The following is a 17,027-nucleotide window of genomic DNA, read 5'->3' on the forward strand; positions in this document are numbered from 1 at the left end:
GCGCTGGAGATGAGCCAAGCAGTCTCACCCTGTAGTTGAGCAGTTCTTACGCCAGTTGCATCTTCAGTGGATATTCCTGTGCAAAGGCTCAAGAGCAGCTCAAAACAGGGACTTGTCAAGACATTAACTATCAGGAGCATGTAGAATCCAAAAAACCAACTGTAAGACATGACAGAGGAATAGTACAAGAACCGATCACAAAGCAGAAAGACAAATTTTTATCTGCTGTTGCAAACACCTCAACCAGTTAGCCAGGGACTTGTGGCATCAGTGGTCTGGTTCATCCAAGAGTCTTCGTGCTTCACATTACACCTGAGCCCCATTGCGCTGCTTGTGACGTTCAGGTTACTGCTTTTCCAGCATCATAAATTCTTGTGATGCTCGTCCAGTGTGTTCAGGCAGGCTAGATTAGATGCTGTGCTGGTTTTCTGATGGTTAATTTGCCCACTGTATCTACCATAACTCCTTGCCTGTTGAAAGGGAAACAGTGTTTCCTAACAGCAGGATCTAGATGTCAGGGACACAAAGTGGGGAAAAAAAGGAAAAAATGTGCTAGCACAAACTTGGTGTGTGACCCAGGGCAAATTACTAATCATTTACCAAATGGGAATAAATCTTCCTATAGTACAATACACTAGAGGCTGTGAAGATTAATTAATGTTTTGTATGGGGCTTTGAAGATGTAAATCACTACGTAAAGGCTTAGCAGTATTATCAGCAGCAGAATGGATAAATCAGATGTGATTCTGAGTAAAGGAAAGTGTTTTAGTTATCACCTTGTCATGAGGGGAAAAAAAACCCAAAACAAAACAAAAACCCCTTGAATGTTTAAAAAAAAAAAAAGGGAAAGAAAAAGAAAGGCTAGTGCTACCCCCAAGAATGGGTTTCTGTCCTATGTCCTCTCATCCCCGCTGTTGTGAGGAATTCTGGCTCAGGGCATTTCTTGCAGATATGTGCTTACTGTACAAAAAAAAAAGGAAAAAAGTATGCAGAATTGCATCAGAAATCTAATTAAGCTCTATGCGGGTATAAATAGTTTCCTTTTCTCATGCAAAGCTCTGCGGGGACTTTGCTGTTCTGATTATCTTTCTACCTCCTTTGGAGGAATGAGTATATGATGACTTTATTAGAAGTGAATCCCTCTAATGTCTGTATCTTTTTGTTTTGCAGCAGTTGATAGCTGCCTTGTGAACTCTGCTCCCAAGCTACACATAAAGCAAAGGAAGTTAAGAGTTGACAGAAAACTAGGAGAGGTACCAAGAAATGCCTAAAACAGTGTTTCAGCTGTCTCCTACTTTCAAGCTGACAGACATAGTGATGGAGTTGTAACTTTGAGGCACTCTTAATTAGAAACAATCTGTTGGGAGTTATACTATGCTTTCCCTTGCAAATGGACAGGCATGATGGGGGAGTGTCGTGGATGGAGTGAGAGCGCACTTCACTCGCAAGAGAGAAGTAAAAATATAGTTTATTGATACAGAATAGGGAGTTAACAAAGTTCAATGCGGCAGTGTTTTAACAAGATTCGATGGCAAGGTACACTTGATTATTTACCGCATAGAGGATGGGATCAGACAAAACTGTCAGGGAGACCCTCCCGTTGAGTCATGAGGTTCGGAAAAGACCCCCTTGCTTTCTAAACTCCTTCTCGGAGAGGAGTCTAGGTGCAGCTAGATCCAGTCCTAGTCCCAGACTTGGTCAACGGTTTATGTCTAAAGGATTATATGTGCGCAATCAATCCTTTATATCACTTAGCTAAGATTTCAAAGTTTAGCATGCTATTAGTCACTTACCGAGGATCTGTTGCAGCAAGGAATCTCTCAGCCTCGAGGAGTAACCTTGAGAGGCGTCCCTGCTCAAGGGGAGGTCCTGGCGTGCAGCCCGCTGCCATGCAGGAGAGCTCAAAGGGCTCTTGGGCTGCTCACTATTTATGGGGGATAAGGTGATTGACCCATAGTCATATTTGCATGCCGACCACAGATTTTCGTTTCTTCGGTGGCCACATTGCACAATAGCCCTAGGCTATTGTGTTGTTACCTGTCTCCTGAGTCCACTTTGAGCCGATGCAGCCATCGTGACCAGATGCATCCATTACAATCACCACTGGTGGTTATCTCCTGAGCAGGGTTGCGGGAGATAAAGGTCGGGGGTGGGGGAAGCACACTGTCACAGGGAGGGATCTGTATGCAACTGGCAAATTAAATCTCACTTAAAAACCAACAAAAATTCCTAATGAGATTTAATGGCCCAAAGCTTTAACCTTTAGAAATTGTAATTCCCAGTCCCGACTGGGTCAGGCTCTGACTGCCACAGGCTGCTGGGTCTGTGGAGTAGGGTGCAACTGGCAGTAACTGTCAGGGACTGCAACTGTGCAAAAGGTGCTGCAGGCTGAGGGAAAGGGACCTTTGCAGAGCTGCAGGATGCTTGTTTGATTGTGCACCCATGCTGTCCCCAGCTATTGACAGTGTATCAATACATCTTTCAGGTATTCCAGTGGTTTAAAAGGAAAAAAATAACCCACACTCAAAACTTGATGGAAATAACTGAAAGGCAATTGTCATCTCAGTTTCTATTATCTGCCTTGTCTTTGGGACTTAAAATTCAGATAGCTAGCTCAATGCTCATTGTGTGCAAGTAGGCACGTGTTATGAACTACTGAAATTGTAGCTGTCGGAAGACTTACTGTCAGTGGATTGCTACTTTGTCTGTCTTTGGGGGAGCAACATACTGACTACTATCATGCCATATAGAGCTTTTAACCTATTTGGTTGAAGTGTTTCTCACCAGCCAGTACAACTTTCCATCATGTCCAACTGCTTTCAGCAGTTGCAGCAGATACTTTTGAGAGGGAAAAGGGTTGTAAAATGAAGGCTTGGGTTTGTGGGATTCAGTCTGTTCCAGCTGTTAGTACTGAAAAGACAGCACATGCAAGTGAAATTTTCCTGGTGTAAGCAAAGCATCCTGAGGATGCCTAAGGAGCACTTATAAGCAGAGTCAGCGTGCCTGCATGTGATGTAATTTATTTAATCTGAGACATTAGGAATGTGTGTCGGGGGGCTGCATGGGCAGGAATACCCTGTCCCCAGCTGAGCCTCATGAATGCTAAAAAGAAACATGTTGTTTTACATTAGCTGAACATGTTCTTGCAATGCTGTTGTCGGATGTGATGTGACTTTTGGGCGATTAGTGTAGAAATGGGAACCAGGACACCAGGGATCAGCTTCCAGATCTGCCTCTCGTTCTCCAAGTAGAAACGTGGGTAGATCCCTTAGCCTTTCATCTGCCCATCCATCTGTAAAGTGTACGTCATATGTCCTATAGAACTGCAAATTTCGGTTTCTCTTTAAAGCCCTCTGAAAAGCACTTCCTAAAAAATAGAATCAGGTTCTAGAAGCATGTACTACGCAAGCCTTTACAGTGTGAGCTACTCCAAGTACCTGGCTCTCTTGGGATTAAATTATGGGGGCTACTTTTAAACTCTCATTACAAAAATAAGTTTCACTCATACAAATCACCAAGGTGAGGTATTGCTAAGAAATTTGTTACAAGTCAAAGCAGTTGTGTCTTTTCTGAGTTCTGTGGAGTTGTTTGGATTAGCTTCCTCAGAAAGGAAGCGTGAACATGCTTCTGAGCTTGGTTGGGGAGAAAAGTAACTGGTAGTATTTCTTCTGGCACTAAGGGAGATGTGATTATTCATAGCTGGGTATGCTGTGCTGTGACCCTCCCTTTCCTGTTCTTATGCAAGGAGTGAATTCATTTAAAAATGCTGATATTTTTGTCTTTGAGCATCTGAATTAGCGGGTCAGCTCACACCTCAGAGCTATTATTCTATGTTCTCTGAAGACTTGGATATCTCTGCAGTGCTTACTCTTAGTTGTAATTTTGAAGCTTTGTTTGCAAGCATGGCTACTAACTATTGCTGGTTTTAGAAAGAGGAAAGCTGAAAATAGGAAAAAATTCAAGAGTGATGTCAGTATATCACACAGCCACAGAGGAGCCTGATCTCATCCTTGCTTCTGTGGGCTTTGCTCTTTATCAGGTGTGTGCTGTCCATGCCCAGAGATAAATAAGTTGTACTTTGCATGAGTACTTCCGACACCACTTCATTTAAAAGTGGAAATGCTCCTGCCTTATGCCCAGCTTCACTGAAAGTTTGCCAGATGTCTTGCCTTTGTAGTCTTCTGTGTCAAACTCTTATCTTGCTGGAGGAGCGTGGCAGAGGACTTCTAAAGACAGATGCATTAGATAGGGAGTATTTTGTTAAATACTGGAGCCAGTCAGCTAGATGACAGAAATCCCCTGGTCTTTGGGATAATTACTTTCAAGTAATGTTTTGTGTCTGTGTTTGGGATAGATGGGGTTTTGGACCTCCGGAAGGGTCACTTCGGTTAGAGTAGAAAAGGTTTGTAGGAGCACAGCACTGCAGACACAACACTAATACTTACTTGTATTGCGGAAGGGAACCATGGGTGATGCTTTTCTGTCCTGTCAGGCACAAAACTTGTGTCCCTGTCCAGAAAAAGATGGAGACTGTCTCTAAAGATTGCTTCCTGCTCTGTGATGGGTTCTGATACAGGGACAGCCTGGGTGGAGGATGAATTGGCAGGTGCTGTGCTTACACTGGTACTTCACACATTGTAGCTGGAGCTGGTTAGCTCAGTTTTCTAGATTTTGTCTGTAGTGCTCAGTGAGGTTTTTCTATTTTTCTGACCCTAGAAGGTAGGCTTAGAAGAATGAGAGCTTAAGATAAAGGATTTTACAGAGCCTGGGAGATCAGAATGTAGTTTTGAGCATAAAATGAGAGAAGAGGAATTGCTTTCTCCGTATGGAGAATTAGATGTGCTGTCACTTGGCCTACTCCTACACAAGCTCAGGTTCATGCTCTGGATATGCCTAAACTCTTTGGAGTCCGAAAACTGTGTCACAAGTATGGAGTTTCTCTCTGTCCTGTTTTTTTGTTCAGCTGGTGGTACAGGGAATGGGTTTTGGCCACCGCAGCAAGTTGAAACTTCTAGCAATCTGAGGTGTGGGGTTTATGGCATTGCTGTTGTTTTGCATAAGTGCCTGTGTGCACACTCTGAACCTCCACCAAATGGAGGTTAGCTTATTTCACTTGCACTAAGTACTAATGTAGTCTGCATTGGCAGCCTGGTGAAAGAACGTGTGTGGGAGTCACCAGGCAGTAGAAATGGGCTGTATGTGAATCTGTGCTGTAGCTCAGCTCAAGGCAAATCGCACAGGAAGCTTTGCTCTGAACCAGTCAGCCAGAGTCGTTGTCGAAAACTGAAGGGGGGAAGCGGAGGACAACCCCCAAAGCAGAGGTGCTTGTTGGCTGCTTGAATGGTGAGGCTCACTTCTGGCCCTTGATGGGCTGTCTTTCTGGAATTTCCAACACTGCTGTGCTCATGAAGGCTCATGACTTGCTGATTTCTGCTGTGGCATCAGCCCTTGCCTGTTTTCTGAGCAAGCAGCTGCCTCAACTGGAACTTCAGCCATGGCACATGGTAATTAAGGGGCAGGGAAGAGCAGGGGGTGCTGTGGTATGCACCGCCTGCATGGACTCCTCTGGTGAAGCCCTTGTTTGTAATGCTGAGGAGCATTGGCTGGGGATCCTTGCTGATTCGCTGCTCGAATGCTCCTGTATTGGTCTAGTTTATAGTAAGTGATCTGTCAAGAGCACAGTACCTGCTGTTTCAGGACTTGTGTAGATAGGGCTGGCTGGCCTGTCTCTAAGCCAGGTTGCACATCTTGACTTTCTCAAGCTTCCTCTCTGGCCTGGCCAGATGGTTGGTAACGAAGTGCTTATGACTGTGCCCTCAGAAGGAAGCGATGACTGAATCCAAACCCATGCTTTTCAAACCTTCCACTTCTGCCCATGATTAATGCTTCAATATCCCCTGGCACGCATGTTTTTCACACTTAGAAGTTTCCAGTCTAATAGCTGCTTCTGTCTGTTCTCAGTCTTTGTGCTGGTCAGCCAGGTTCCTAGTTCGTGCATCAACCATGTCCTAGTTCATGCATCAACCACATCCTGAACAGGATTTCTCTGCTAGAATTGTGGGTAAGGCTCTGCCCAGGGGGTATTCTTGCTCACTTCTCTAGGCTCTGCTCCAGGTTCTCATGTGGTTACTGGTGTCTCTGTCGTCTCACTGATGCTCTAACCAAGGAGCTATGTAATTGTTGTATGTATAGTGAATATAGCAGGCTTACTACATTCCTAGCAGAAAGGGACTTATTCTACTTGTGAGAATTAAATTTGCCCTTAACATCCATAGTATTTCTACAGCAGGGCAGTATGTCAGCAGACTTGCTTGAAGATTAAATTAGCTGTACCCTGTGGTGGAGGAAGCTGGTGGTGTTTGATGCAAGTACCACTGAGCCCATGAGGAAAGGGAATAAGCTGTCACTGACTGACTGCACAACATGTTAACGGCTTCAACTATCTTGCTTTTTTAAAAAATAACCTCTACAGTGACATGGTGTAGACTGTGCTGAATAGCCCAGCTCTCATGTTGGATACATGATCTCCACCCCACAGCCCCAAGCGGTTTTGTCTTCCTAGTCAGTGTGGCATTTTGTTTTTTATTGTGTTTTAACTCCTGCCTACATCTAGACTTGTTGACATTTGTGTTCATTTCCTTGGTGCCAGGAGAGCTCATGGCTTTCTCCTCTCCTCTAATCAGCACTGCGATGGCTTCATGGAGCTGAGAGTGAGATTTATCTCTTTAATAAGAATCGTCAGGATCCCACTGTGGAATGATTCTAGCAGTTTATGATTACAGATTGTTTTCCCCAGACACTCTGGGTAGGGTTTGTAGCAAAAGGAGGATGCTGGGAAACGGAACTGGGCTGGACTTCCCTGCCATGGGGATTTAATCTCCTACATGGACTATTTTCTGTGAGATTTTGTTCTTCAAAAGTAATCTTCAGCAACCAAGGCATCTGACGATGGTTCCCTCAGAGCTCAATACAGCCTGACTATGAAGGGAAGGCTCAGAGAGAGAGTAGACAAAGACTCTAGATCTTAAGAGATGTTTTTTGCATTCCTCAAAAGATAGCAGTCAAGGGGGGCAGGAGCCTACACACTTGATCTTTCCTTGATCATAGGTGATGTGGAAGCACAGACTCTGTTCTGTAGCTGCTATCTGCTCTTGACCAGCTACCTATGTCCTCCCTGATACTGGGGAGATTGCCATCATGTCATCTGCCTGGGGCGTTCTCAAACAGGTGAAGTAGGAAAGGCCACAGGACTCATGGTGAAATGTTTAGTTTATTGCAGTGCAAACTGAAGTTTTTCTTCCTGCCCCTGTGGGATTGGCTGGACTGTCTCTGCAGCTGTGAGAAAACACACTGCCTCCTTGACTCCTCTTTTTTCCCCACCTTTATGGCTAGATAAGATCTGCTTCTCCAAGGCTTGGACGTGCAAGTCTGAGAGGGATACCTGTGGGAGTGGCCAAGATTTTCTTGACAGAGTTCAGTGCCTTTGTTTGGCACTTTACCAAAAGTTAACAAAAAAAATGTTGGGCTCGCTCTGGAACAAAACCTGTCTTCTGTCCCAGCACATGCGCACTGCATGATGCATCTACCCAGCATGCTTTCTCTTTGTCTTGTAGTTTGCCTTGTGCACCAAAGTTGCTTCTGCTTTCTTTTGCAGGTGAAGGTCCAGAATATGGGGCGAGTGGGGAGGATGCCCTGAGCAGGATCCAAAGGCTGATGGCAGAAGGTGGCATGACCGCTGTGGTCCAGCGGGAGCAGAGCACCACCATGGCGTCCATGGGCGGCTTTGGCAACAACATCATTGTGAGCCACCGGATCCACCGCAGCTCTCAGACTGGTGCAGAGTCCACCGGAGTTGAGGGCACATCAGCACAGCAGTCCACCTCACAGCAGCTGGCAGCTGAGCTGGAGGGACGGATCCTTTCAGAGTCTATGCAGCTGTCAGAGCATGGCCTGAGCCCGCGGACAGCCCCTAGTGGGAGTGAAGGACAAAGTGCTGGTGAGCTGGACCTGCCAGAGCAGGCCCAGTCCTCCATGGACACTGAGGGACCAATTGAATACAGTGACCTAACTAATAATAACCATCTTCCTGACAGTACCAACTTCTATAGTAATGACAGCACCAGTGGGGAATCACGGAACAGGTAGAGATTGAGTTGTGTGTTGGTGCTACCCTTGTACTGCTCAGCAGAGACCTGTACCTCACAGCTGGCCAGGAGCTGGAAGAGTAGGGATGTGTGGCTCTGACAGGATGCTGGTGGTTCAGAGGGCTTCTCTATCCTGGGTGAGTGGGAAGGGATAAGGACCGCAAGGTAAGCCATGGGGAAGAAAGCATACTTAACTTCCAACATTCCCACTGCTAAGAGTTAACAGGAGTATGAACCATACTGGCTGCACATCATGCAGATTTTGAAGCCCCTTGGGATCCCCTGAGCTCCAGCCCTAACCCTGCAATTTGGTCAGTATCATCCTTTGTAAAGCTGCTTTCCTTTCCTCCTTCCTGCCCTTTTATGCCCAGGGGCTGATCAGTAGAGTGAAGAAAGGGAAGGGGGCCTGCAGCATCCTTCTGGAGACTGGCAGTCCTACTGGGCAAACCTGGGCGTGATGCTCCAGCTCCGTTGCTGGAGTGGAGGAGTCTTCCAGGCCACAGTCCCACTCCGTGGCACAGCACTGCTCCCCCCTCAGAGTGTGGTGTTCTGAGACCCATCCTGCCTGCGCTGTGGTCTTTCCTGGGAAGAACTGGGCTTTGCCAAAACCTGCATGGCTCAGGATCTGCTCACAGGTAGGGATCTTTCCTTTTTAGAGAGTTAGTTTAGTACTTGGCAGGAAGCTAAGCAGAGCTGCTGTATAGATGGGTAGAGGGACAGGGGACTACTGCTCTCTAGTCAGGATGCAGTTCACGCAAGGATGTTCTATGCTGTGCCAATATTAACATGAATGAGCCATCCCATTGGTTTCATGGTGCCAGGACTGAGCTGTACCTCCTTGGCAGGGGGCAGGAAATGTCTTTCAGCTCCAGGCCAGGGTGTGAGGTATGGGTCTGTGATGTAAGGTGTTGCATGTGAAATCTTGACCTTGTACATGTAGTTTCTAGTGGAGAAATCAAGGCTCTGATATTTTGTTTTTAGTCTCAAATGTGATTTTCCTTTTCATTTGTGACTCTCCATCCCTAGCAGGCTTGTGGAGGAAGGACGGGGAGAGCGTGAGTGCTAACGAGGGAAACACCAAAGATCAATGTCATTAAAATATGACAAACCCTTGCTTGACTTACTGTCTTCATTTGTGTGATGGTTGTCTCTGTGTTCGGCCTTGGGATAGGTACATCTAGCTCAGAAGCTCAAGGTAGCTTACAAATTACAGGTGATGACCACCCCCTTCCCAGGAGGAAAGCAGGCTCAGCCTTTGGGTTGGAAGCCCAAAACCGGGAAACAGGGAGGAACATTTGGGAGTCTTGATTGCAAATCGCCTTTTAACCAGTCTGGAGATGAGCAGGCACTTCTGCGGTTCCCATCATTCAAGTACTACAGTAGGGAGAAAGAGGAGCGTTTCTCCTATCCCACTTAAAAAGGTACGCAGAGGTGCAGCACTGTCTGTCTTAGGCAGGTAGAGTGTGGTCTGTCTTGCTGACCTCTCAAAGCAGAAAAGGGGTGCAGTATCTGGCTGTTCTGGATGAAGGAATGCACGCCCCAGTGTTACCACTCTGCCGTGAGGGATGCTTCCCCTGCTGTCTGAGCACCTGCCAGCAGCTGCTGCACTCCTGCCCGGCTCCTCTAGACTCTGCGCTGCAGAGACATTACAATAAATAAGGCTGTCATTAGGCAGCACTCAAGCTCCCAGTCAGAAGAGTCTGTTAGAGAACATTAAGCAAATCTTCTCTTAAATCACAGCCTGGAAATGAACCTTAAATCAAATCAGCTGCTGCCAGGCCTCATTGTGGAGTGTTAATGAGGCTCTAAAACCTGCCCTGAGCCAACCACATCCCTGATCTGACAGGAGAGCAGCCTGAAAAACGGGATTCCCTTGTGTGGTGAGGAAGGTTTCATGCATCCCTGTATTGCCTCAGTGCAGGGTGGCCTGAGGATGTGCTGGCACTTGGGAGCCAGAGGAGCTATGTCTCAGCTGAAGACTTGGGCAGACAGGGTGGTGCAGGTCTAGGCAGAGCTGTTTACTGCTCTGCTTGAAAACAAAGAAAAACAGGGCCTGGAAAAAACCTACTTCTGCTTCAGCTCAGCCTGGCATCTCCTCTTCCCTCTCCCTGCACGATTCCTGGAAGAGTCTTGAGGCCCGTTCTTGGTAGATGTGTTGCAGAACATTTACAGATGTCCATTTCCATAGCCAGAGCCAAACTACCTACGGAAAAATTTCCATCGCAGTTGGAGAAAGGTCTTCTGGGATGCCTTGCTCTAGTGTTGGCAGGTTCTCAAAGACCTGGCATGCACCATTGCTGGGCACTCTGGCCTGGCTGCTGTGAAGAGGCCTGAAGCCTTCTCTGCTGAGGACTTCGCCTCAGTCCAGACCTGCCCCCATCAGAGATGATGGCAGAGCGAGCAATGAGCTCCAGTTGGAGCAGGAGCAAACCACAGCTGCTGTCTTTGACATCGACTCAGGACATCTCTGAAGCTCCAAAGCAGCTTTTCATTCAAGGTTTGTAGGGGAAACTCTTCCAGATGAGGTAAGGATGGAGGCCTGATCAGAGCAGGCAGCTTTGATGTTTCTCCTAACCCACTTTGGAGCTCTGGGCCAAAGGCTGGTAACAGCTGCAGCCTGACTCCTGTGTTCATACAGGCTTTAAGCAGGAACAGTGGGCAGGGTGGTTGTGGGTGGGCTTAATCTTCAGATGCTGCCTTGGACATGCTTTGTAGATGACTTGCTGTGGCCACACAACTAAGCAGGTGCTCTCAGTGGTGGTGGGCTTGTACGTAGAGAGCACAACGCTTTTTTTTGAGTTTCAGACCTAGAATCTGCCAAGCTCAGACCAGAACTTGCCAAGCTGAGACCTGACAGAGGGAGGTGAGTGGGTGGGAAGAGGGGGGACAGCAGGGAAAACTGAGCGTGCTTATGCCATGGGCTCACTTTCCCCCCCCAGTGCAATTTATTTCTTATGCCTTCCATGCTTCTTGTGGAACAAAACTCACTCTGTGCCTTGGACTACTCTGTTTTGGCCCAGCAGTCTTCCTTGGTTGGTTTGGGCAGGGCTGAGCTGACCTGTACCCTCAAGCAACACCCCAAACCCAGATGATGACCTGAGGCATGGAGCCCCGCGCAGAACAGGAGGCCTGCATCCAGGATGAGCGCAGGAACGGCACGGGGCTCCTGCCCTAAACCTCACAGCTTACCTGCTCACTGCAGTGTGATAACGCAGCGCTGAGGCAAACGCCCTGCCAGGAGCAATGTGGAAATTCAACGAGAGCTGCGTGAGGAAACCAAACCAGAGCTGTGCATGCTTGCTGGCCCAATTTAGAAGGCAAAATGAGAACTTTGCTGCTTAGGAGCAGGAAATAATCTTAAAAACCAGAAGCTCTTCTCAGCCTTAGCCTGTCAGGAGCCTTTAAATGTGCTAACAAAATCCTGGGGGAAGGAGAAATAAGGTGCAGAGAATGTTATTTAGCTTTCAAAAGGCTTTTGATAAAATCCCTCACAAGGGGCTATTAAAGAAACTTAGTCACCTCAAGGGTGAGGGATAGAGTCCTCCTGGAGATGGAAGCTGTTTGAGGTGAGAACTGGAGTCAAAAGTAACAGCCAATTCTTGGTGTGGAAAGAGGTTAATGGCTGGTTGGTCAGGTTTGGTAGGAGCCAGTGTTCTCTAAAAGCCCTAATGAGCTGGAAGAGGAGGGGAACAGCTGAAGATACAAGATTATTTAGGTTAGCTAGGAAGAGAGAAGGTGACAGAAGCCAGGGGCAGCGGGAGGTTGGAGCTGCTGTGCTGGAAGGGGGCTTTTGTATGAATCCGTCACAGCACTAACCTGCACGGGCACCACTGCATGGGCACCGGCACGAGCCGGTGAATGCTCCCTGGGCCTGGGACCAAACCAGCTGGTGAGCACTGCCTGGAGGGGAGACCTGGGATCCCGCGGGGGGTTGCTGAAGCCCTGGCAGGTGGTACGGCAAAGTAGTGAGACCCACTTGTCCCTATGAGTCCTGTGTTTTCTGCCCTCTCTCCTTTGGTGGCCCGTTGCTCCATCTCCAGCACCTCCATTTGACTCCCCCTGGAAGTCCCACACCATACCTACATGTGGCCCGCATGGGGTGTCTGTGGGGTGACCCTATAGTGGGGTGGTGCTGGGACCCCAGCTCCACATGATGGCCAGGAGCTGTGCTGGGCAGGAAGGAGAGGGCAGGGACCAGGTCACAGCTGTGTGCATGGGGACTCTCTCTCCCCCCGGCATTACCGGTGCTGAAGCGAGCCCCATAGCCAGCCCCTCTGCCTGCCGCTCGGGCTGCTGGCCGGGGAGCAGCTGCCCTCTTCTCTGCTCGGTCCCAATCTGTCAGGGAAGCTGTTCTCCAACAGGAAAAGGCAATTAATTAAAGCGTGCAGCATGTGAGCCATCCACTTCTAATTGGGATCTCAGTGTGCAGCACATAAATGTCATGCCGCTGCCACCTCTGCGTGGAGGGGGCCCTTGGCACATGAGGGGGCCAGGAGGGGGACAGCAGCCTTTCATTTCCAGCTGCCAGCCAATTAATGTCAGCGCCCCTTTCTCCTCACCCCCGGGAGCAGAGGTCTCTCTCCTCCCTGCCCTGCTGCCGCTGCATGGCTCCCGCTGTGGTAATAGGCTGGAGGCTCGTTACGGCCCGCTTGGTGCACTCCAGTGAGCACAGGGATTTGTTTCCCCACAGCGTCTCGAACAGAAGCGCCTCTCATCTGTTCTTGGTTAGCTCCCTCGGCTCCTGTTTGTTTTGCCTTTCAAGTGGTTGTTGCTGGCACGCAGCACTGGTAGGAGCTGGCGGGGATCGAGCTGTCCTCCTCGGGACGCCAGCACTGGGCATCAGCTCCCTCCCGGCCAGGAGCCGGCATCCCAGAGGGGGCACCGGGAGGCTTCCCCTCTACCCCCCATCCGAAAATCAACATGCTGTTGCTTGGCCTCCAAGCATCCACCCTCCATGCCAGGGTCTTGCCTGCCGATTTGGGCTAGGCTCCTCCAGCTGGTGCCACATGGGAGGAACTGGCAGGTCCAAGCGCTGCATGGACAGGGCTCAAATGACTCAGTGGGGCAGGCAAGGTGCGAGCGGTGGGAGATGTGAGCCCAGCAGGGAGCAAATGCCACCGCTGGAAGAGGCAGCCAGACACCAAGGCCTCCAGGAGGACCCGTTGCTGAAACTGGACCAACACAATTGTGGAGAGCTGCACGTGGGCTCTGCCACCCCACTGAGCCTTTGCTTCAGCTGTGGCTGGCAGGACGGTGAGCTCCAGGCTGGCACGTGGTTTTTGGCAGTCGCTGAGGTTTCTCTTTCTGTCCTTGTGTTCAGCCCTGCTCCAGCTTGGCTGGTGGAGTTGGACTCTGGAGTCCCTGCTCTTTCCAAGCTCAGGAAACACGTGAAGCTCCCTGGCCCTCCACCTTTACCCTCTCAGCTCCTAAATCCATCTTTACAGAGGCTGGGGTAAATAGCAGACACTGTGCAAGCTGTGCAAAAACATGAGATGTCATAGTAATTTAGGCTTGGTTCTTTCTATTTCTTAGGCTCAGCTACGTGTCCAGGCCAATATTCCCACCCACGTGGGTGCTATGGGTACACCACTGCTACAGCTTTCCCCAAACCCTTTCTCTGTGCCACGCGAATGGCAGACCAGCAGAGCTCCAGGTTGGGTGCCTGTCCCTTTGCGCATTGCTTGGCACACGCAGCAAATGCTGTCCTCGTGTCTGCACTGCTCTTTGCGGCTGCTGGGGAGAGGAAAGTCTTGAACACCTGGGAGAAAAGAGGAGACCAGGACAGGTTATAGGGGGGCTCTGTAGCTGCTCTGTTGTGAGTAAATCAGAGGAAGGGAGAAGAGGGGAAAGGGAGCAACAGAGGTTCAGCTGACAGTTCCTAATGTGCAATGGGCCCAGCACAAGTGTGGCCGTGGGGCTTGTGCTCTTCAGTGCTCACTGCTGTGTGTTAAATGAGCTCCACTATCCCTTACCAACACACATGAAGTTCTGTACCAAGCTCTTGCCTTACATGGGTCCTTTTTCTTTGAGGCCAGATCAGGTTGCCCCAAGTTGGAGACCTGCTGCAAGATGGCACGCTGCTGTCCTGCCTCTGCCCTGCCAGAAATGGCCCTGCCCGGAGCACGGGAGAGCAGAGCTGGGGGCCAGGTCTGGCCCCTTCCCATGCATCCATGCAACCGTGTGTGGCGGTGGGCTTGGGGGCTGCTCTGGGCCGGCAGCACTGGAGTGATTTCCAGGCAGAGAGGAGGGTGCCCGGGCAGGGGGTCTCGCTGTGCTCCCCCAAGGGCAGCCCTGTGCTGCTGGGGCACTCTCATGAACCTGCGTCTGTGAACCGAGGTACAGGTGCCCAAGGGCAAGGGTGCTCTCCTGGGCTGGTGGAAAGGCTGGTGCTTGGCAAACGCAGGCTTATGGCCCCCACTGATGGCTTTTGTGTATGAACCTGGGTTAATTTGGTGCAGAGATGTAAATATTTTTATCCTCAATAATTTTGTAGCATGTGATTGCTGCCTCAGAGCAGGGAAAGCATGTGAAACCGTGGCCCTTCCTGGAGTTTAATGCTGGACCCCTGATACCATCGTAGCTATTGAAGCCTGTCCCTCAATCCCCAGTTCAATAATACAGTAATATCCTGATAGGATCAGGGGCTGGCTCTGATGGCAGATGGGCTCCAGTCCCTCCTCCGGCGCAGCGCGGGGCACTGTCACCCTAATGCAGGGAAACTTTAATTCGCAGATTATTTGTTTCCACAGCAGGCTTTGGAGGGGGGGACGAGCGAGTTCCCGTTATCAAGGTGGTGGTTGCTGGCTGCTGACCAGGCACTGCTGAAAGCCAGAGCCCTTTGCTGGGCTGTGCCACGCTTTGCTGGCTGGTACCCAAACCCAGCTTCTCTTCTTCCCCTGGGTCCTTGTCAAACCTCCCCAAGGCGCTGCGGCCATGGCTCTGCCCTGTCCCTGGGGGTCATTACCCCTGGATTTGCTTGCTCCTGCTAGGCAGGGCCGTACCCCCACCGAGGTGGGCACCCACCCGTGGAGTCCCCTGGCTGTCCTCCGTGGCTGGGCAGGCCCTGCAAACTCCATCCCACTGCTGCAAGCCCTGCTTCGGCTGCAGGCAGAATTGGAAAAGGCTGAAAGGGGCTAATGAAGACTGACTGGCAGCAACAGGGGAGGCTGATATTAAAGTGTTTAAGCGCTACGGCAGTACAGAGGGCTGTGCTTATCTGTCTGCCCACTGAAAAGTTCCCAAGGAAGCCCTGCTAGCAGCACCCTGCTAATCACCTACATGAAAGCAAATGCTAATTAAAACAATTATTTAGGGAGGGATTGAGGCTGGTCCTGCTGCATTGGTGAGGGGGGTCAAGCACAGCCACAAAACAGCAGCTTTTGGGCTGTGGGACCCGGTGTGGCCAGCAATGACGAGTGGCACTGGGAAGGACAAGGTGGTTTTGTAACGTGCAGGGAGTGCCTGGGCCATGGGGCGCAGCCTGTGAGGAGGAGGAGGAGCAGGAGAGCTGAGCATGCAGAGGCGGCAGTAACCTCTTTTCCCGCTCCGCTCTCACCCAGCACAAGGTGCTGCCCTGCGGCACGCAGCCTTTCACACCCCGCTCCATCTCCTGTGGCTGCTCGCAGGGTGGGAGTGAGGATCCCACACCAGGGACCCTTTGCTCGCGAGCTCCTCTGCGGTGGCACCGTCTCTGTCGCGGCAAGCCCCCCTTGGGGCAGGGGGGCTCGGGCTGCTCCCCCCAGAGCTGTAGCCCCAGGGCTGAGTGGTTGGCAGCACTCGGGATGCAGTGACCCAGGAGAAGCCCCAGAGATGGCTTTGCTCTGGAGGCGCTGAGGATGGCTAAACCCAGCATTGTTTTTTTGATGAGACCTCAGATTTGGTTGACAAAGGTAGCTGTGTCGGCATAATATGCTTAGGCTCCTGTAAGGTATTTGACATAATACTTCCTGACAGCCTGATCGGAAATTAGCCCTATACAGCACTCTGTGGGTTTAATGCAGCTAAGTGCAAGGCCGTATGTTTGGGGAGGCAGAATGTAGGTCGCAGCGGTGAGACAGGGCTGCGTGCCGCAGGCGGCCAGGCAAAGGTCAGGATGGCTGAGGTCCCAGGGGGACAAGTGGCACTGGTGGGTCCCATCCTGCAACGGGGCGGAGCTCGTTGCCTAGAAGTTACTTTGGAAATCAAACTTGGGGAATAGCTTGGCTAAAACCCCACTAGGACCTCTGAGGTGCCACAAAGAGCTGGCTCGGGGACACCAGCAGCCAGTAAACCACCAGCAAGTGAAAATCCCATCCAGGTCCCGTGTGCTGCTCCCTTCCTCGGTGCTGTCTCAGCTTGCACTTGCTCCCCACAGTCCCTCACTGCGGGCTCAGCAGGATGGGGCATCTCCTCTTCCCTGGGTTTCTCCAGGCTCCTGTCCCCTGCTCCCTTCCCTGCCCTTTGGCTCTTACCCCCCCCCCCCCCCCAGTGATTTTCTCTAGCAATCTGCTCCTGCTCCCTGCTCCCCCCCCCGCCCCCCCCGGAGTGTTATTTATCTTATGCTCATCAGCGAGCATGGGCTTTCCTTCCTAGGAGTGCTGCCTCCCACGCAGTTAATGGGACTGATGGGAGCACGACAGTCTGGAGATGGTGCTTGCCAGGGCCAGGGCTCAGATCCACCCACGGGGACACCCCAGGGTGGTGCAGATTCACGGGCTCTGAGGGCGAAAGCAGAGCCAGGCTGCGAGTGCCCACGTCCTGCCCACACCGCGGTGGGGGGACACATTGGCCACCTGAAGTGTTGCCCGCAGGCAGACCTGCTCTGCGTGGACCCACCCTGATGCTGCCGGCCCCAGCCCCACTGCCTGCACAAATACTAGCTTAAGGGACGGCAAAAGGCCCTGA

At 50.6% G+C, this 17,027-nt stretch overlaps 1 protein-coding gene across 5 annotated transcripts in view; it reads left to right on the forward strand.

The window, feature by feature from the left end:
• AMBRA1 (autophagy and beclin 1 regulator 1) overlaps nucleotides 1–9,257 on the forward strand; it is a 136,259-nt gene extending 127,002 nt beyond the window's left edge. For all 5 annotated transcript variants that reach the window (XM_075502676.1, XM_075502675.1, XM_075502679.1 and 2 more), the window contains one exon: nucleotides 7,655–9,257. In XM_075502676.1, coding sequence (XP_075358791.1) covers nucleotides 7,655–8,145 — 491 coding nt within the window. In that variant the 3' untranslated portion in view covers nucleotides 8,146–9,257. The remainder of the gene's footprint in view (nucleotides 1–7,654) is intronic.
• Nucleotides 9,258–17,027: the final 7,770 nt, after the last annotated feature.

This window comes from Mycteria americana, chromosome 5 (assembly GCF_035582795.1).
Source record: "Mycteria americana isolate JAX WOST 10 ecotype Jacksonville Zoo and Gardens chromosome 5, USCA_MyAme_1.0, whole genome shotgun sequence".
Lineage (NCBI taxonomy): Eukaryota > Metazoa > Chordata > Aves > Ciconiiformes > Ciconiidae > Mycteria > Mycteria americana.